This window comes from Sitophilus oryzae, unplaced genomic scaffold (genome assembly GCF_002938485.1).
Source record: "Sitophilus oryzae breed Bouriz unplaced genomic scaffold, Soryzae_2.0 scaffold_484_pilon_pilon, whole genome shotgun sequence".
Taxonomy (NCBI): domain Eukaryota; kingdom Metazoa; phylum Arthropoda; class Insecta; order Coleoptera; family Curculionidae; genus Sitophilus; species Sitophilus oryzae.
The window spans coordinates 822,627-844,422 of record NW_022147067.1 but is presented as its reverse complement, the minus strand read 5'-3'; the positions used below and the strand labels follow the sequence as shown (position 1 = coordinate 844,422).

At 32.7% G+C, this 21,796-nt stretch overlaps 1 protein-coding gene across 2 annotated transcripts in view; it reads left to right on the top strand.

Annotated features, from left to right (window-relative positions):
* Positions 1 to 18,862, top strand: part of LOC115886333 — a 103,761-nt gene extending 84,899 nt beyond the window's left edge. The window contains exons 9-13 of one of the 2 annotated variants that reach the window (XM_030905427.1): positions 3,714 to 3,996; positions 10,476 to 10,667; positions 14,264 to 14,559; positions 17,371 to 17,535; positions 17,629 to 18,862. In XM_030905427.1, the coding sequence (XP_030761287.1) occupies positions 3,714 to 3,996; positions 10,476 to 10,667; positions 14,264 to 14,559; positions 17,371 to 17,535; positions 17,629 to 18,365 (1,673 nt within the window). In that variant the 3' untranslated portion in view covers positions 18,366 to 18,862. Of the gene's footprint in view, positions 1 to 3,713; positions 3,997 to 10,475; positions 10,668 to 14,263; positions 14,560 to 17,370; positions 17,536 to 17,604 lie in introns of both variants that reach the window. The other variant, XM_030905426.1, reaches the window with a different exon arrangement.
* Positions 18,863 to 21,796: the final 2,934 nt, after the last annotated feature.

The window sequence follows — 21,796 nt, the reverse complement described above, 5'->3', positions numbered from 1 at the left end:
TGTTTATTCCATTCAAAAATTGTAAACAATCCATCCATTTACTTTTAGAGCATAGCAATTTTGCGAAATCGTGTAATTTTTTTATTGATAAAGATTTTCACATACTGTCTACAAAGAAAATACAGCAGAAATATTAACAAAGTTCTTGAAAAACCTACAATCTATTATTTCTAATAGATTTCGAGATATCGATTTTTGAATTCAGAGTTCTAATAGCGCGACCACTATCGAACACCCACACAATTCCACTTATTTTTAACAAAAATGCAAGTGTTTCTAGCTTGCCTTTAAAAAAATTCAAGCTATAGGTAAAATTACAACGACTCGTTAATAAATAAACAAATTAAGTAACACGAGACGTAATTAAATCGTGAAGCTGAACGCATGACGTACATCTTTCCCTAGAACTTTAAGTACTGACAGAGATATTGATTGGGTCGACCGGTCAACTGCGACAAATCTGCTATATCCCCTTCCACGTCTCTTGGCGATGTGCACAGTTTCTCGGTTTATTTCATACGTTTGGCGACGTGTTTACTGTTCTCTCTTTGTTCAGTACATTATAAACGCATTGTACTCTTCTTACATACGGAAATCTCGACCCAAGACTAACCTTTGCCAGCCCTTAGTATATGAATTTGAATTTTATTGATGCTGCTTCAAGTTTTTTGCAATAAAACATACTTCTACCAACTTTAGTTGAGTACATTTGTTGGAGAATGATAAATTGGAGTACCAGCATCTGACTTTTTGTTGTTTTGTGTAACTAATTTGTGTTTTATTTAAAGTTATATATGTATTTGAATTTCATTGATATTATTTCAAGTTCTTTGCATGAAAATATGGTACCAACATTCTTTAGTCGATCTTTATCAGGAGATTGATTTTTGTTCCGTTTCAATGGCAACTAAATATACTAATAACACGGATTTGGAAAACGAATTTACGCCTTTAGCAATCCTCCAGTCTAGAAAGTTTTTATAGGCAGACATGTAATGATCCTTAAATTTTTGCGGTAGCAATCCAAGACTTGTTAATTTGGCCGCCTCTGCTATCTCTGCTGATGTACAGGGTGGGTCAAATTCAACGCTTTTAAATGGAAACACCTTTTTCTATAGGAGATAGACGAAAATTAATATCGGTGTCTGGAGCTCAATTTTTGTCAAAAACATGATGGTGAAAACCGCATATCGATATCTGTTACCGTTTCGGAGTTACGGGGTGTTTTTCAAAAAAATGAATTTTTAACAAATCACTGTAACTTTTTTGCTATGGAAAATTTTGTATTTTTATGAAAACATTTCCAAAGCACCCTTTTACGTAGAATTTAATGGTTTAAGTATAATTTTTTTAAAACTAATAATTTAAGAATTATCAACAGAAAATTTTATTTTTTATATGGGACACCCTGTATATTTTTAATTTATTGAAAAGGATTTAAAATTACCTTTCCAAAAATATAACACACTTCATATTTTGCTCGATTCCTCTTCGAAATATAGAGTATATAAAAATTCGCCAGCTTTAAAAAAGTAGGCTTTGAACGGCACCGGCTGTAATGCAAAAAAACTCTAGCTGTGAGCATCAATTAAAACGAAAATAATATTTGCTATGGGAGATGCAGAATTTTATAAAAATTTAAAATGTAGTTAACCAACATCAACACATTTAAACTATATCTAATAACAATAAAAATAAATAGCAAACCAAGACATGAGATTTTGCTACGTTATGGACAGACGGGGCAGTTTTTGAACATTTCTCGCGGAATTCATTAACTCAGTGGGGGTGAAAGATACCCTTTCATAACTGCTAAGTATTTTTAACTCTTGTCTAGATTATACGGAAGAATAAGGAACCTTTATTCGCAAATATATCCATAGGATTAGATCCATGGGCTCTAAGTCAGGCGGCCTCGACGGCCAACGGCTGGGATCTTGGTTATCTATCCAATTATTCTTGAAATTGGCTGCAAAAATTTGCTAATAACTTCAGCGTTCAGAGGCGGTGCGTCGTCTTGCTGGAAAAATATGTTTTCGAGTTCCATTAAGGGCATATCATCAATAAGGTGTCCAAAGCCTACTAATTAAAAGTGGCGAACTTTTAAAAATTCTGTATTTCGAAGGAGATTATAACAAAATATCAAGTGTGCTATATTTTTGGAAAGGTAATTTTAAATTCTTTTCAGTTAATTAAAAATATAGAGGATGTCTCAAAAAAAAATCAATTTTTCTGTTGATAACTCTTAAATCATTAATGTTAAACAAATTATACTTAAACCATTAAATTCTACGTAAAAAGGTGCTTTGGAAATGTTTTCATAGAAATACAAAATTTTCCATAACAAAAAAGTTACAGCGGTTTGTTAAAAATGCACATTTTTGAAAAACACCCCGTAACTCCGAAACGGTAACAGATATTGATATGCGGTTTTCACCATCATATTTTTGATGAAAATTGAGCTCCAGACAGCGATATTAGTTTTCGTCTATCTCCTTTAGAAAAGGGTGTTTCCATTTAAAAGCGTCGAATTTGACCCACCCTGTACAGTGCTCATTATCACTCTCATAATTCATTTTTTGATTTTAAACGAGTTCTTGATATGCCACTTAATAATCACTACCTACTTAACATTTGACAATTTTAAACGTCAAAATTAATAAAAAGAAAAGATAAGAAAAACGTCAAATCATCCACGCCGCGCATCGGGATGTTGTGAGTATCATGTTGGCATAGCCACAAATGTAAAGTAAATGCAAAGTGTGATTTATGATAATTCACTGTTATCAGCTGTTATATTTCACTCTATTACAAATATGGGCACCATATTCCTTCAGCTAGGAAGTAGAATATTGATTTATTATTAAGTGGTCGTGGACAAATTCAGTTAGTGAATAATATTGAAAATAAGTCCACGGTTACATACACATACCAAATGGTAAAACTCAAATTAAAATTGGCTTTACAATGCAATTATAAATAAGATAATAATTAGGTTTGGTTGAGCCCGCAACGAAAATAGAATCGGATCAAGAAAACAAACCAATAAATGTTTCTCAACATTATAAAAACAATAAACACAGGATTGCATATTATGTTATTGTTCAATATGAGTAATAATTTAATTTTAACTTCTAAGATAATAATTTTTTAATTTCACAGACTATCCGCCTTTAATTCGAACATATATTTTTTTCTCAAAATTTTTTAATCCAATTTAAAGGATTCTTACTATACCTTCCGTTTCCATTCCATATCCGTTCCGTATTTTTGATTGTATTGACGCTATACGTAAGCTTCCGTTCTGTATCAGTTCCATACTTTTTAATGTACAATTTATATCATTACGAAAGTTTTATTTTAAAAATTTGTATCTTTTGAAAAAGGTAATAGATTTAATTAAGAAGTATAAGAATATATAAATATCAGCAATATGTTAATAGAGATGGTACAAATGTAACAACTTGACAACGCTGTTTCCGATACGCTTCAGTCCCTCCGCCAAAAAAAAAATGTATGGAAGGAAAGGGTATGGAACGGAAGGGAAACGGAACGGATAGTGTGCATTGTCCTATTCATTTACATGATATAATATTTTATATACACGGAAGGGAAACTGAAGGTGGCTGATACGGAAGGTATAGTGAGAATCAACCTTTAAGGTTAGTTATTACTCAGTTTTTGTCTGTTTTTGAATTGTTTTCTTTTTCCAGGGGAAGAGCTTCCTGGAAACAAAATGGACACTAACAACTTGGCCACTGTCTTCGCTCCGAACATTCTTCACTGCATCAAACCTGGAGGTAAAGATATGTCAGATAGATCAGAGGATCGCATCGACATCATAAACGTTGTAAGGACGCTGATAGATCACTACAAGCAACTTTTCTTGGTACCTGCGGAGTTGTTGGATGAAATCTACGTTCACATGATGGACTCGCATCCGGAAGCTTTGGATCAGTTGTTGAATAAAAAGGATGCCATAGCTGGGGCAGACGAGTAAGTTTATATTAAGGCTCTATTCGCACATATAGGTCACGCCTCAGTTATAGTTTGAAAGTTTAGTTAACTTAATCGAAGCCAGAGTTCCAAATTTATCCAGACAGTCTTAGTTTTTCGGATTAGTACAAATTGAGAGACATTGAGAATAAAATTACTTTTATTAACCGACCATACCAATAAGTATGGTAGGCTATTAAGATCGGCAAAAAGTTTTTTTAATTTCACTCAAAATGAGTTATTTGTATCATAAATGACCTAAATACAAAATATTTTCATGGTGTCTGTCTGTCTCTTCGTCTGTAACACGACAACTCAAACACCGCTAAACTGATTTTAACCAAATTCGGCACAAAAATACTGTGGCACCCGAGAATCTGGCCATTAGTTTTTGGTGGGAGTGGGGGGTTGGTAAGGGGGTATGGGATGGGGTTAAAAATTTTAAAAAATCGTAACTCCAAAATTACAGTAGCTAACGAAACGCGGTTTTCAAATTAAGATTAGGAATAATATTTCTAACAAAAGTCGTAATAACATCAAAATCAAAGTCGCAGTTTGTGAGATAAAAAAAAATTGGAAAAATTCCTTTACTTTGAAACTAAAAGAACTGCCTACCAAGTTTTTATTAACATATTTGAGTATGGGCGGCTATACGTGCCTCCCGGCGCCAATTTTTTTATAATTTAACTGCCATAACTACTTAGGAAAATCTCTAATTATTTATCCTATTGAAATTTTGGGACATAATATCCTGATTCGTTCAAATATTGGTACAAAGGTAACTTATCATCAATTTAGATCCTTTTTTAATGTATCGTCAGTAAATAATAAATATCGAAAAATAAAATAAAATACATTTTTGAAACCGGTAAACTTTTTCATTACACAATTACCAAATTTTTGCAATTAATGTTATTTTGTTTATCAGAAATATGATAACATCAACAAACTAGATGAAAATGCACAAACAAAAAAACAAAGGATTCGCTCTCCCATTTATATCCATTGCTGTAGTGTAGTAAACACAAAAATTGGCGCCGGGAGGCACGTATAGCCGCCCATACTTAATTTTTTTTTATCTCAAAAACTGCGACTTTGACCGACTTTGATGTTATTACAAATTTTGTTGCAAATATTATTCCTAATCTTAAATTGAAAACCGCGTTTCGCTAGCTACTGTAATTTTGGAGTTACGATTTTTTAAAATTTTTAATCCTCTCTCATACCCCCTTACCAACCCCCCACCCCCATCAAAAACTAATGGCCAGATTCTCGGGTGCCACAGTATTTTTGTGCCAAATTTGGTTAAAATCGGTTTAGCGGTTTTTGAGTTATCGTGTTACAGACGGACAGACAGACTACAGACTTTAAATTTGACATTTAGGCTAAACAATTTTTTTTACAGGCAGTTTTTTGCACCACGAATTTTAAATATTTTTCTCCCAAAAACGGTTAGGTGTAGAATGTTTGACATAAAAATTCACACACATAAATTTTGATAGAAAATTTAAGTATACAGGGTTGTTCACCACATACGACGCGGAGTATTGTAGCTAAACTATTTAATTTTTGCAAATTGTAAATTTTGGGTTCGTTGAAGAACTATTAGAGCTACAATTTAAAAATATTTTTACAAGATACAGAGTGTACCAAATAAATAAAAAATATCAAAGTTGTATTTTTTTAAATGGAACACCCTGTATATTATAGCATTTTTAGTTTCTAGGATTAAAATAAAGGTAAATTTGATTAAGGTTTACCGCATTTTAATCTTACCGTTTTTGAAATATTTAGGTTTTTGTCAAAATACAGTAATAATTATAATGCTTTATTTCTCTACGCGTATTTAAGTTTTTAAAACCAAATATTGTATTGAAGTATTTCTATTCACTAAATTTTGTGTTGCAATAATAAAAATTATACTATCTTATACAGAGTGTCTAAAAATTTATTTTAAATAATAACTAGTTTTAAACGGCAATAACTTCTTTAATTTAAATCGAACACCCTGTATATTTTATGAGAATCAGATGCACAATTTAATTGTCTATCAAATTATATTATATCATTTTTTACCTATGTCTTCAGGTTTTCGTAGAAAATGCATTTTCTTATAATTTAGACCTCAAATTATCAATATATCCATGGAATATTGACATTTTAGATTATTTTTAAAGATGTAACAAATTTTTAAAGGGTACAGATAACAATATTGTCGATATAGTGCGTTTATGTCATTAAAAAATAAAAAAAATGTTTAAATATTTGTAGAAAGGACCAATTAATATGATTCCAGTATTCAAACTACATTAATGGACTGCTTGCATTGATTAATAATAATTGCTCCAAATACTATAAACTGAATTTTGTATGTATATTAGACAGTGTGGTAAAAAAATTTATTTAATTTTTTGACGAATGCTTATTTATAACAACAGAGATGTTCAATTTCATAACTTATTATTATATTGGTTTCTCCATTTATTTAGAATAATTTATTAACTAACACAATTAAATATGTAATTAATTAATATTTGGGCGGAAATACTGGTGGTATATTTAATTAATGGTATAGTCTTTTATAAAGATTTAAATAGTTTTATTTTTGTATACAAATAGGCTGGTAATAGTATCAATTTTAGCACCTGTACATTTTATACATTTGTTGTTTTAAAAACAATCTAAAATATCAATATTCCATGGGAATTTTGATAAATGATGTCTAAATTATTAGAAAACGCGTTTTCTACGAAAACTTGAAGAGATAGGTAAAAAATGGTATAATACAATTTGATGGACAATTAAATTGGGCATCTGATTCTCCTAAAATATGCATGGCGTTCCATTTAAATTAAACAAGTTATTGCCGTTTAAAGCTAGAAATTATTTAAAATAAATTTTTAGACACTCTGTATGAAGTAGTATTACTTTTATTATTGCAACACAATAACTAATTAATACTTAAACTTCAGTAAATATTTAGTATTAAAAACTTTGATACCCTTGGAGAAATGAAGCCTTGAAATTTTTACTGCAATTTCACAAAATTGAAAATATTTCAAAAACGGTAAGGTTTAAGGGTGATAAACCTTAATCAAATTTACTTTTATTTTAATCGTAGAAACTAAAAATGTAATAATATACAGGGTGTTCTATGTAAAAAAATACAACTTTGATATTTTTTATTGATTTGGGACACTCTGAATGTTGTAAAAATATTTTTAAATTGTAGCTCTAATAGTCCTTCAACCAATCCAAAACTTACAATTTGTAAAAATCTAATCGTTTTGCTACAATACTCCGTGTCGTATGTGGTGAACAACCCTGTATAATAAAAAATGGGGGTACTCATTTAAAATAAGAAAGTTGTTGTCAACTTCCGGTATTTCCGGAAGTGCCTCCATATTGAAAATATTTTTAATCAATACATCTCATTGTGAAACAATGATGTGCAAAAAATTTCCGATCTAGATATTGTAGTTCTCTAGAAACTTTTAATGCGTGCTCAGCCTGGAACACTCTGTATGTAACAACGTATTATCCAATAAATTCAATTTTCCTCCCCCTCCCATATTTATAACATCGATCAATTTCATATTTCATCAATTCCCTTTTACCCTAAAATAAATCAGTCTTTAAACTTTGCCGTTCGAATAAAAACTTCCAAAAAACCGCTCAATCCATTAGAGTTTTATCTAAAAAGTTTCACTCCTTGTACCCTAAATATAACAAGTTCGGGTTTTCCGGTTATCACCCACACCGACGTCTTTAATATTCTTTAAAAGTTCTCTATCAATCAAAAAAGTTTCTTTTCATTTTGTGCTCAGTGCGAGGGGAGAGATACGTATCGCCAAAAAATATATGAAAAAATATGATGTCGAAAAACATATATAGTTTTTTTTTGTCGGACTAAGGTTGTAGGGGAGATAATCTTATTTTGAAAAAGGGAGGTTTTTGTTCTTTCGAAACATAAGGTAAAATTGTTTATACAGGATGGTAAACTTTTTGAAGAGGGATTTAATAACAGGGGCAGAATCTCGCCAGAAAAAATGTATTAGAATTTTTTTTTTCATACCAATAACTGTTAGCCCACGGCCACACAGAAAGCGTTTTTAGCGTTTTGCGTTTTTTGCGTCTCAAGCGCTTTTTGCGATTTTACCGTTTTAAGCGCTTTTTTCGATTTGTGTCCATTAAAAACACGCAAAAGACGCGGCAGGTCTGCAGTTTCTATCAATATGTCAATTAGTAACGTCGCAAGCTCGTGGATTCCCGGCCCGTCCAACAATCAATCCTGTGAGAAAGAGATAGGCGAGATCGGCGCCGTTAGCGTTGAAGAGACGAAGATAAAAGATGCTGGGATTGAATTGTGGACGGGCCGGGGCATATATTCGGAGACAAACACAATCTACTGCTAGTGCCAGTGGTGTGTGTAAAAATAATAATTATTATTTACCATTTATTTTACAAATTTTAGTTTATGTGTGTATAGTTTTTTTATGTTGTAGTGTTGTGGTTAGTACTTGTTATAATTATAATATTATATAATAAATAATTATAATTATATAATAGAATAGTAAATAACTCTAGTTGCTAATGCAATTTTAGGACATGATTTATGAAACATTTTGGAGTGAAACGCCGTGGTCTTTACGCGCGCTGGGAGTAAAAATTCAAAGCCGTGACATACGAGCTGGTGAGACGCCCCTGACACACGACCTCGTTGTAACGAAACGTGTTAACGGCTTAGAAATACGTAGTGACGCGACGTGTATTTATGAGCAGTCCACGTGTTTTTCAAAAATACTGATATTTTAATACAAATTTTGTAAAAGTGAATCAAATTACGTGTAAAAAACATTTGTTACACGTAAAAAATTATTTTTTGCGCGTATAAAACTATTTGTTATGTGTAAAAATCTATTTGTTACACGTAAAAACTTTTTTTTACGCGTCAAAAACTTATTGTTTTTGGTGGAAAACCTTTCTTACGGCAAAAAAAATTTCCGTATAAAAAACTATTTGTTACCCGTAAAAAATTATTTTTTTACATGTCAAAAACTTATTGTTTCTGGTAGAAAACTTTTTGTTACACGTAAAAAATTATTTTTTTACATGTCAAAAACTTATTGTTTCTGGTAGAAAACTTTTTGTTACGCAAAAAAAAAAATTTTTACGTGTAAAAAACTATTTGTTACACGTAAAAAACTATTTTTTTTCGCGTCAAAAGCTTATTGTTTCTGGTAAAAAAACTTTTTTAGGCAAAAAAAAATATTTTTTACGTGTATAAAACTATTTGTTACACGTAAAAAATGATTTTTTTACGCGTCAAAAACTTATTGTTTCTGGTAAAAAACTTTTTTTACGCGTAAGAAAATATTTCTTTAATTTATTACTTTTTCAACATTTCAAACTACATTTTTTCAAACATTTCCTTCAAATTTTTGAGTTTAATAGAATCTTCCTAAACAATAGATGATCTCTATAAAAATATTTTTAGATAATATCCTAAAATGAAAAAAAAACATTTAATTTAATTTTTATTGCATTATTAAATATTACGTCCGCCTATGACATGACGGAGTCTAATAGAAAACGCTAAAAACGCAAAAAACGCTTTCTGTGTGGCAGTGCACTTAAAATTGCCTTATATCTATCAAAAATAGTAGATAAAATAGTACTGTAACCGCAAGGGTAGATTAAATGATACTGTAACAGCGAGAATAGGTTAAAAACTTTATTTCTTCCGACACGTTTTTTAATTGCTTCCATTTTTGAAAATTTTTGTATTCCTTTTCATAAGTTATTCGGGATTTAAATGGAGGTAGTTTGGATATGGCGTTTGTCGCCAGCATGTGTATCTGTTGGTAATTTACTTATATTTCGTTTTGAGCCATTTTTGGCTCCAATTCAATCAGCAATCGACACGAAAGAAAATTAAAAAATATTGACTCAAAACTGACAACTAAAGAGACAGCTTTATTTATTTGTCAAATTACATAGAAACCAACGCCAACCAAGCACAATATTTTTTCTACTCATAATAAATTCCTTGAAATAGTAATTTCTGAATATTTTTTAAAATTTAACTCGCTATGGAAAAAAAAGTATTGTTTTATACACGACGATAAAATTGCATTATCGTCTTGTATAAAAAATAACTATTATTTGCACTTTTTAACAATACTATCAATTCAATATTTAGTAAAAAGCAAAATAAAAACACTAAATCACCACAATACACCACACTTTTACTTTTACACTGGACGCGCGTTTCGCTAACCATGTTAGCATCATCAGCAGATGATTATAAACTAAAAGTTTATGGTTAGTTTAACATGGTTAGCGAAACGCGCGTCCAGTGTAAAAGTAAAAGTGTTTTGGTGTATTGTGGTGATTTAGTGTTTTTATTTTGCTGTTTAACACCAAAGGTTCCAACCCTCAACTGTAATTTAGTAAAAACATTATTTTTTTTCGTATAGATCAGTGGATGAACTTGACTCAGAATGCAATTCTGCTCCATGGACACCAACTCAGCCGAACTCGGAAGTTTCTATGGAAAATGCGTTCGATCCGAAATATATACAGAGTGAGCCGAAAAAGACCTATTCTAGAGAGGAGTGTCTTCACGAGGCTGCAGCCACAGGTGGTCCTAATGTTGGTATGAGGATTAGGTACGTTACTTTTATTTCTATCCATTTATACAGGGTGGTCGCAACTGTATTCCGAAAACTCCGGCACTATATTTTGCTGATAAAAATAAGTAAAAAAGTTCCTATAAATGTATGTCCTAAAATGCTTAGATTCAGAGATAAAGCGTGTAGAAGTTTCATTTTTATTTCGATTTTTTTTCAAATAATTTTTGGAGTAACGTCAATATACAGGGAGTTTCAAAACAAATGCGAAAAACTTTAGGGGGTGATTCCTTGTTCAAAATAAACGGTAGTTTGCTTTATAAAGGTTGGGTCAAAAGTCAACCATTAGGGAGATATCGCGGTACAAAGATGGCGGAAAAATAATGTTTTTATTTTTTATCTTGAAAACGAAAAGAAATAGACTAATGAAATTTTATGGAAGCATTACTGTTATGAAAACACACTTTCAGGTAATTTTTTTACTTTTTTAAAATGAGTGGAAGGGGTTGAAATAAACTACCCCTATCATTCTTGTTACCGAAATTTAAAGAAAAATCTTATCAAACACATGCAAATGCTTTAATTTGGATAGTTTAGTTGGTTTAGAAACTTTTTTACCTCTTGTGTTTTTTCGATAAAACTCACCGATTGGAAATTAAAAAATAAAATGTAAAGCATTACATGTCAGGACAAAAAACATTTTCTGATAAAGAATCTAGTGATAATAACGATAAGAATAATCATCTAGATAATAACGTATTGCAGTAGAGTAATGTCAAATAAAATAATATTAGGAACATCCTAAAAAGTAACAGCGGCCGATTAGATTTTTTCCTAAAAAAATTACAGCAGCCCACTAGATTCTTTATCAGAAAATGTTTTTTGTCCTGACATGTAATGCTTCACATTTTTTTTTAATTTCAAATCGGTGAGTTTTATCAAAAAAATACAAGAGATAAAAAAGTTTCTAAACAAACTAAACTATCCAAATTAATTTTTTTGCATGTGTTTGATAAGATTTTTCTTTAAATTTCGTTAACAAGAATGATAGGGGTAGTTTATTTCAACCCCTTCCACTCATTTTAAAAAAGTGAAAAAATTACCAGAAAGTGTGTTTTCATAATAGTAATGCTTCCATAAAATTTTATTAGTCTATCTCTTTTCGTTTTCAAGATAAAAAATAAAAACATTATTTTTCCGCCATCTTTGTACCGCAATATCTCCCTAATGGTAATGGTACTTTTGACCCAACGTTTATGAAGCAAACTACCCTTTATTTTGAACAAGGAATCACCCCCTGAAGTTTTACGCATTTGTTTTGAAACACCCTGTATACAGGGTGTTCCAGAAATAAGTGCAAATATTTTAAGGGGTGGTAGATCTCGATAAAAGAAACATATTTTCTCTTTATCGTTTTTCAAATAAGTCCAAAATAACGGAGTTATTTTACTTTGAAAATTTCCAAAAAAAATGATTTTTTGGTAAAATTTTGAGAACCACTTGATCTTTTCTGGATTTTCTTTCTTGTAAATTTAATCTAATATTTATGTTGCCATATTTTCAAGAAATTATGTTTTTTAACTAAAAATTAAAAAACAATCCAAAAAAATTTCGAATTTTCAAAATTTTTTTTTCGCGAAAAAAACCTCATAGGCGTGTTTCTGGGGTTGAATTATACTACCAGTTAAAATATTTGCACTTATTTCTGGGACACCCTGTATATATAATCGAAAGCACCCATTTTACCCCTGAGGGTGACTGGGTTACATGTTCATGTTTTCTTGTCATAGAAAAATGCAGACCATTTCTTCCTATCTTGTGCCAATTGTTTTGCTCTTTCCCACGAACTCCCTTTTCTTTGTAAAATATGCTCAACTATTTTATTCCACGTTTCTTTTGGTCTGCCTCTATTTCTTTTGCCTTGAGTCCTTGATTCCCATATTTTCTTCACTGGAATGTCGTTATTCGTTCTTTGTAAATGTCCCCACCTAATGACATAACGTCAATATTTGGATGAAAATTGGTGTCTGGGAGTTTTTTAACATGAAAAATTTGATTCTGATGCCAATATGACTCCTGTTTGTAGGGGGCGCCACCTACATGTGTTTTAACTGTTTTGAAGCGTAATAACTTTTTGTACGTACCTGTATAAAACTACTGAGTGAAAAAATATACATTTCCGTGAGTTTTTGCGTAAAAAATATCTCTTTGTAAAAATCGCCACGAGCAACCGTTCTCAAGATATTTAGAATGGAAATAGTCAATACATGTCATTTTGTCATTATTGACGAAAAATAAACACGTTGAGTAGATAGTTATTTCACTGAAATACCTAATAACCTTGGGAAATTTTTATTTTTTTTAAATTATTCATCAATTTTTCTGCTAAAATAATGATAAAATAGTTTTTGTTGAACTTTTGGCACAAAAATATTTCAAATTTATGATTTCAGTCTAATAACTATTTGGTAAACATGCTGTTTAATTTATGTCAATGATGACAGGTATTGATAAATTCGATTCCAAATATGTCGAGAACCATTACTCGTAGCGATTTTTACCAAGAGACCTTTTTTACGTAAAAAACGCCGAAAATGTATATTTTTTTAACTCAGTAGTTTTATACAGGTTGTGACGAAAAGTTATTACTCTTCAAACCAGTTAAAAAATATGTAGGCGACCTCTACTAGTAGGAGTAATATTGACATCAAAATCAAATTTCTCATGTCAAAAAACTCCCAGACACCAATTTTCATCTAAATGTTGACGTTACTTCAGAAATTAATTGAAACTTCTACACCCTGTATCTCCGAAACCAAGGATTTTATAGGACATAAGTTTATACCTTTGACTAAGAAGACTAAGGAAGGAGCATATCAAAAATTTTAGGTCCACCGCGATGGGACTCAAATATGGCCGACTTAAATTTCGGTTTATCAGTGCCGTTCTAATTTTATTTAAAAAATGTAAAACTATGATGTAGGGTAGACGTGGGGTAAACTCAATATTTTTTTTTATATTACGTTGTGAATAAATGTTGGTAGTCATTAAAATTGTTATAAAAACATATTATTATAATAAAAATAGATAAGTTTTACTAATTATTTATTAACACAAACATCCGATACGCTACTGAAGCAGGTAAGTCAAATTGATGTATCTAAATTCTTTGACATCTAATCTTTGACAAGTGGTAAATAAAAGCAAAAATGCAAGAAAAAATATTTAATTAGTTAATTTAAGTGAACTTCACAAATGATCGGTTTACAACACGTATGTATATTATATAGTCACTTACTAGCGAAAAGTTGTTCCATTATTTCACTCGATTTTTGCCGAGATCTACCGGACGCTACACAACCAACTATTTTAGAGTCCTTTTTCCGCCGCCCATGCATGAATACATGGATAGCATTATGCTCCTTCCTTAGTCTTCTTATTCAAAGGTTTATACGAACTTTTTTACTTATTTTTATCTGCAGAGTATGCTGCTGAAGTTTCTCAAATACAGTTCGGACCATCCTGTATAGTATACCCCATTCATCAAAGTGATTGATAAAAAGAGCTGCGGTATTTTGGAAACCTTAGAAACTTAGAATTAATTTTGTGCCTAATTATTTCAACTTTCATTTCAGGCACAAAGACAAGATTCGAGAACGCAGCTTACGACGCAAACGCGAAAAATACGAGGACGGTCTGCTGTCCAGAGCCAGAGGCGCAAGGGACGATGACGTCTATGCCAAACACCGTTCCTCGTCCATTGAAAGTACCAGTTCCACGCACACCGATGACGTGGCCCGAGTTCTGAGGATGAGCGACGAGAACAGTAACATCGAGAGGCGAAAGTCCAGCCCGTACATTCTGGACAACAGCGGAGTTTTGACAGCCAGTTTGACCATTCCCGTTCAAACCGGTGTTTCATACAATACAGGTAGATAAATAAAAAAATACATTATCTTAAAAATATTAGCACCTTGTAGTTTCTTGAGTTATAATTTATAACTCATCATACAGTCTCAGGGCTTTGACAAAAGCCAGTATCTGAGACGGTTTTACAGAGGCTAGTTCTCCATCTCCGACATCAGTCGTACCAAAGTTTATGTTCGTCGAGCAATCATTTTTCGAGTTTATAAAAAAAACCTTCTAGAGAACAACATTTTTACTTATCTCTTAATAGTCCAAGATCCCAGAGCGATCTGATATAACTTATTTGCACAAGGTGCCACGCCCTTTCTTATTTGAAGTTCAATAAAACACAAAGTTTACTTAATTAGGATGAGTTGCATAGAGGCCACTAGCTTTTTAATTTTTAACAGCCGGGTGGTCGGGGTTCAAAGATATTAATAAAAGGGCGCCACGAGATTATACTCTATGAATTCGGCATAAAAGATGTTACTATTAAGTAGACTTCAACACTAACCTCGAACTGTTGAGTGTAACTACCATGAACTTCAAATATACTATAATTACTTGAACTTAAGTGACTCTAACTTAACTATGAGACTAGACTGTAAATAATACTACTAAAAATATTTAAGCAATTTATTAAAATATCAAAAAGTTTATATTTAAAGAAATGAAATTGAAGTTAAATGAAATGTAAAGTTAAATGAAATTTAAATCAATAAGTACTAAACCTATGACGTCAAACCCCCTTATCTAACTTAATACTAGATACAAACAGGGTGATTTACATAAAGCAAATCTAAATCTAAACAGTCTTACTCTAATCGATGTACAATCTTGAAACAACTCGGAAGTTCCTCCGGCTGAGCTACGGTGTATAGCTACAGGGTGGCTACGGCGGTGCACAGCAGCTCGGCGTACTGTCACTGGAGCCCACGGATTTCAGCAGACGTACGGATGCCGGCCAGGTGTAGGACTTAAGGTGAACATAAAAAACCCTCAACGAGGGTTTATGATGTCCAACGGGTAACTCTACACACTGGCAACAGGAACGGATGGAATTCTGGACTGTTCTGTGCTACGGTCTGGATCGGTCTTCTTGCTCTTGGACCTGTTCGGGGACTTCTTGGGCACGTGGAATCGGAATATCGGTCGGAGAATTTGGCTATTTTAATCCCATTGCGGAAATTGGTCGGCGGTCCATAAAAATCATCAAAATCCAACCACGTCTCTGACCAAAGGTGTTTCGGAAGCCTTAATCCTTCTTTACGAAGACCTGCTATTCACCAACAGGGAATGCTTCACGAAACGGCAGCCAGTTTTTCACGACGATATTCTGACGGTGGATACAAAAGAAGTGATGCAAGGATTCGATTTCTTTCACAAAATCAGATTTCAACCGGAAATCTCCCTCCAGGATATAGATAGAGAACTATATATCTTGACTAGTCCAACTCACAAAAAGGCATAAATAAAAAACGATGTTCTAGAATATTTTCTCCTCAGCCATATTTCATATCTGGTCAACGAACGAACTTAACTCACACATTCCCACAATTAAATGAACGAATTGCACACTGCGATCCACATCAAAAATAACCAATTTAACTACGAAATTTTATCTGATAATTATAAAATTTCAATAACCAAAACAAAGGATAAATAAATCCAAAAACATCTGATTTGACTGACAGTGACAAGTGACAAGTGATGACCAAAGATAAAAAAGAGGTCGACAAAAATTCTAATGCTGGGCGGCATCCAGTAACAATATTCTGTGGCTCTATAGCGCGGTGTATATCGGGTTGCATAATGGTAAAATTTAAATAAAATAATATTTAACAATAAAATTATAGTAAACATGATGCAAAAATAATAGCTATTTGCGATATTTTATGAGCTAGCACACAGAGGTCGTTGCGAGGAAATTTGACTGTTACAAAGGATGAAACCGTAGGCTCTCAGTAGTGCCACAGATTATATAGATTATAAACTTTGTTTTTTCTTTTTGTTTTTCGTGGTTCCAATTTTCGGAATCGGGCACTAGTTAGGTTACTAGTGTGCGCACATAGCACGCCCACTTATGCCCTCTAAAATTGTGCACAGCGCCTGACCGGCACAGTTATTAGAGAGATATCGGAAAACCGAATAGCGTCATGCAGTATTTACGCGTACCTTATCATGGTTACGATATGCGCGAGTCATTTTTTAACGCAACACCCGCTAATAACGTTACCGCCTGACGTAGTTTGCGGATCAATTACACCAAGCGCTATTTCTAAATAACGTTTAAAAATTGCATAAATGGGCAATTGCAGGTATTTACAACCGGGGCCGGCCGGCGAGATCTTTTATTTTAGGTTATGTTTGAATTGTTTTGAATTATTACTTTAGTTTTATTAGGTAATTTGATATTTAAGTAGCTGGGATTAGTTTTAATTAAATAAATATGGCCCAAAATATGGATTCCACCTCTTCCAATATTAAATAACCTATAAAGAGGCTTAGGTTTACAGCAGATGACGACTTAGCCCTTCTAAGAGAATTTGTTGCTTGTTGCTCTAAACCCACTGGCAGACGTTGAACAATAAAGCACTGGAAATAAGCACTTTAGCCCTTTAGTTTTAAAATACCTAGTAAACAAAACAATTACTAAGGTTTCATCCTTGTGAAAATAAGTTATGTCGGATCACTCTGGGATCTTGGACTATGAGGTGTTCATTGACTAGACAGTGTCCTGTTAAAAGCCCTGTAACAATTCGAATATTGTAATAAAATTAAGAACTTTTTACACATATCTCATATTCCTTAAGTAACAATATTTATTTACTTTCAGATGATGACATTCCTTACATAGAAGACGTAGACAACACCCGACAGCCCACTGTAATAGGACTGGTCAAAGCGCCCACCATACCACCCAGAAGAAGAAACATTTCAATCGGAAGCGACTCATCCATTTCCTCAACCATTCAACCCATCACCGGATCACTATCCTTAGGTACGTCCAAAAACTCCGCCAACTCCAAAACAACAATAAAAACAGAGAACGCTGTTCTTTTATCTTTAGGTCAAGGATATGATTCTGCCGTAGGTTCATCAGCGCCCACAACGTACTCATCTCCGCACCAGAATACCCCTACTTCAGTGTCGTCCAGTATGGCAGACGCTGGACACTTCTCATCGCCTCCCAGCTGGACAAGCAGTCCTCCAACGTCTCCGGACAGTATCCAGACGTCGGTAAACTACATCCCTGATGACGTCAACATTCTTAAACCAGCTCCAAAAGGAAGGGTTGTGGCCAAGGAGATGCCCACTGTGCAGAAAGTGTCATTTGCTCAAACTCCTTCTCCCCAAACTATCCAGAAAGTTCGTGAGTTGAAGGCAGCAATGCAAGGAGCTGATATTCCCAAGAGTTCCAGCGTGGTGACCTTTCCTGAATCGAAATCAGAAAGAGAACCACGTTTCACACCGAGCATTACCAGCATAGGAAATGCCGTTCTTCGATCCAGAACCGCTGATTTTGAGAGGATCAGCAAAGTTGAGACCAAACCAAAGAGTTCCTCTGTTACTACACCTTCCTCTGTTCAAAGCAGTACTGTTGCACCAACCACAACTAGTATTGGATCATCGGATAGGGATAAAAAGAAATACACCAAGAGAAGGTATACGGATTCAAGGCATATGACTCGACATATTCCAGATTCTGAGACTCTGGATTCATCGGCTAACAGTGTTCCTAAAACAGAACCTAGTCCTGTTAGTGCAGGTCCAAATGTAGGTCCGTTGTACAAAAGAAGAGAGCTGATTTCTAGTGTACCATCTAAGTAAAAATTATTTTTGGTGTAAATGTTTTTAATGTTTTTCAAATCAATTCAAGGTATTGGAGACCAATAATAATATAACACAAAAATTGCATCTCAAAAAAAATGATTTTAGAAATAAATCTTGTTAAACGCAAAGAGGAAAATGCCAAAAATATTGAGCTATTTTTCCTGAATTATTTTTATATAAAAAACTCGTAGATTTAAGTAATAAAATTATATATAGCTTGTATAAAAATGTAATATAATATTAGAACGATGTTTAAATGTGTTCAAAGTTGATCTTATGGTGCCAATAAAACATAATTTATTGTAAGATAATACTCAAGTTATTAGGTATTAAGTTAAAGAAAGTATAACGTGATGATAAACGCTTAGTGTTTTAGATTCTAGTCAATAAATGGTTGATTAAAATAATAATTGTTGCCTTAGAGGAATTTATTTTGTAAGAAAGTGCCTTAAAGCTTTTTGTTGATGGAAAAAATACCCAATAAATTGTATATATTTCAGTAAACTGTTGTTTATTCTTTTGATAACAGACCATTGGAAACCCTCAATATTCACAATAAACCTTGCCCCAAAGACGATTGGTTTTCCATTTAAATTACATGGGAATTTGCCACTTTTTGCAAATATTTTTTTTCTCTCGATCTTATTCTCTCGCAGCCATGATAATCACATATTCTTATACAGAATTGAACGCTCTATAAAAAAGGTCTCATACAATTTTTCGATAAACCTACTCCTTTAAAAGGTATTCCTACCATTTTAGTATAGCTGATTTTGGTTTAAACTTCATTAGACTTAAATATTTCTTAATTCCCAACCTTAACACCATCAGAATGAGGAAAATGCATGTTTTTAAATAATGGTTTTAAAAAATAGTTCATATAAATACAAATTGAACAAAAAAAATCGTTGATATCGGTTAAGAAATGCCTCTAATATAAAATAATTAAATATTGTTAATTTAAATGGCCGGGCAAACGCTCTCTACCGCGCCTTGCCGCTGTGACGTCTCCCGCCGTTCTTCTGGTTGCGTGGAGCCAGACGCGTGTTTATTTTACACAGTTTGCTTTTAAACGCTGTTGAATCAGAGTCAAAATTTTAGTTATTTGTGTTAATTAATACATAATTAGTAATTAGTGATATTTATAAATAGTAATGGATGAGCGAAAACAGAAAAAAAAAATGGTCCAAGGCCATGAGAAGAGATGAAAAGAAAAACGTTAAATTATCCTCTATTTTTACGATTTATTGTTGTGAAGATCATATTGATGTAAGTTCATATATTTATGTATATTGTCTTACATAGGTATATGAAATTTGAATGTACAGGGTTATTCATTATATTTTGACACCCACACACAGTTATTATTTTATCACAGTTATTACACCCACACACAATTCTAGTTATACAGGGTGTCTCAAAAAAGGTGGTCCAGAAAATTTTTGGCTTTTCAACTGTCAATATTTCGTAAACATTTGAAGATAGGTATAGGATATTATACATGAAATATATCTAGAATATCTAGAAATTTCCGAAGAATCCAAAAATTTATAGGGTGTTTCACTTAAAAAAGTAACTTAATTTTGGCGTCTGCTTATGGGACACCTTGTATAATATTTTCATTACTGATAAACAATTTATTTCCTATAATTTCGTAAAAAAACAATCTTTAAAAATAACAAGGGTATGGGGGTGTCAATATATAAAAAAAACTTTCTTTTTCACGCTATGCTCTGGAGTTATTTTTCCACGTACTAAACAAATATTTTCGTCTCTTTTCACTTCTACATAACCTACAGCATTATCTCCATATGTCTCCCTACCTAATCTGAAAAATTAGTTTATAACATTAATATCTATAACTATGTAAACGTTCGTAACAGTAGGTACCTACTTATACTTAAATATGCCTCAGTACTACAAAGAATAAATGTTACATACCTCTCTGTTTTTTTCCTCGTAATTCAGCACCAATAAATTGGGAATTTGTATTTATAAAAGCAGCCAACATAAAAGCATCGACTTTTGGCAAGTTATCTGATTGTGCTTTTACAAACCCGGAATCTGCCGTTACTTAAACATTCTCAGAACACACAACACATACAAATAATAACTGCACAAAAAAGCATAAAAAGCCCCTTCAATCAACGCTAAAAGCAACAAAAATATCTTAGTACGCCACCTAAATACGTACATAAACGGAACACGTCTGGCTGCTACTGGCCATCGCGCGTCGACGAGAACGGCGGGTGACGTCAGACCGATAGAATATCGTTTCAATTCGCGAGGCGTCGTTTACGTTATCCATAGTATTTTAATGGCCCGTTTTATAAAATTGTGGTACTGCTTTCAAGAAAAAAGTTTTTTTTTTGCATTTACACATATTTATTCTAATAAATTGAACAGTTTCTGGCGAAAAATAAAATATATGCGTCTTCCTCATTGTATATTTTTACAGTAATAGATTAAATTTTTCAAAAATAATCATAATTTTGTCAAACAAAATTGAAGAATTTTGGAATTTACCGAGTGGTTAACTTTAACCGTGAATAACTTTTGAAGGAGTAGGTTTATCGAAAAATTGTGAGAGGCCTTTTTTGTAGAGCGTTCAATTCTGTATAAGAATATGTAATTGCCATGGCGGCGACAGAACAAAATCGAGAGAAAAAAATATTTGCAAAAAGTGGCAAATTCCCATGTAATTTAAATGGGAAATGAATCGTCTTTGGGGCAGCGGCGTGCGGTGACAATTATAGGCGGGGAAGCGAATCGGTAAAAAACCCTATTTCGAGACATTACTTTTACATTTTCTTAAAAAACTTACCTTTGAAAATTCCGAGGCCAATTCCATTGTTCGATTAAAATTCTATCGAAAATTGTTAAACAAACAAAAACATATAGTTATAATAGTTAAAATACGATATTTTAAATTAATTTTCGGAAGCACTTGACGCGCGATAGGCACCTATTTGTATTTGAAGTCTATTCAGTCATTGCAAATTTGTCTATAACATCATCATAAAATTTTGGATTTTCCGTTAATTGTTTTACGCACTGTTTCTCTAATATACACGGCCAAATTTGAAAGTCTGTCTTTGCTTGTTGAATTCCTCATGAAATTTTTTATATGTTTTAGTACTGCAGAAGATTGTCTTTCTTGACCCTCCATTACAAACGAAACAGTAAACACTAAGTTAAATCCGAAAAAAATACAATATTACCTGTAAAATCGCAAGCGAACCCGTCCCGATAAATTAAAAGTCTCGGAAGGCGACCGAAAGATCGCTGCCGTAGCTAGCAACGGTGCGCGATTTTCCGGTTTAAATTTGTCGTTTGCGTTCGAGGTCAATAACACCTACATGAAGGAGGGATAGGCGACCGGCGGCGATTTCCGGGCGCGCATCCATGCAGTAAAAAGCTAATTAAAT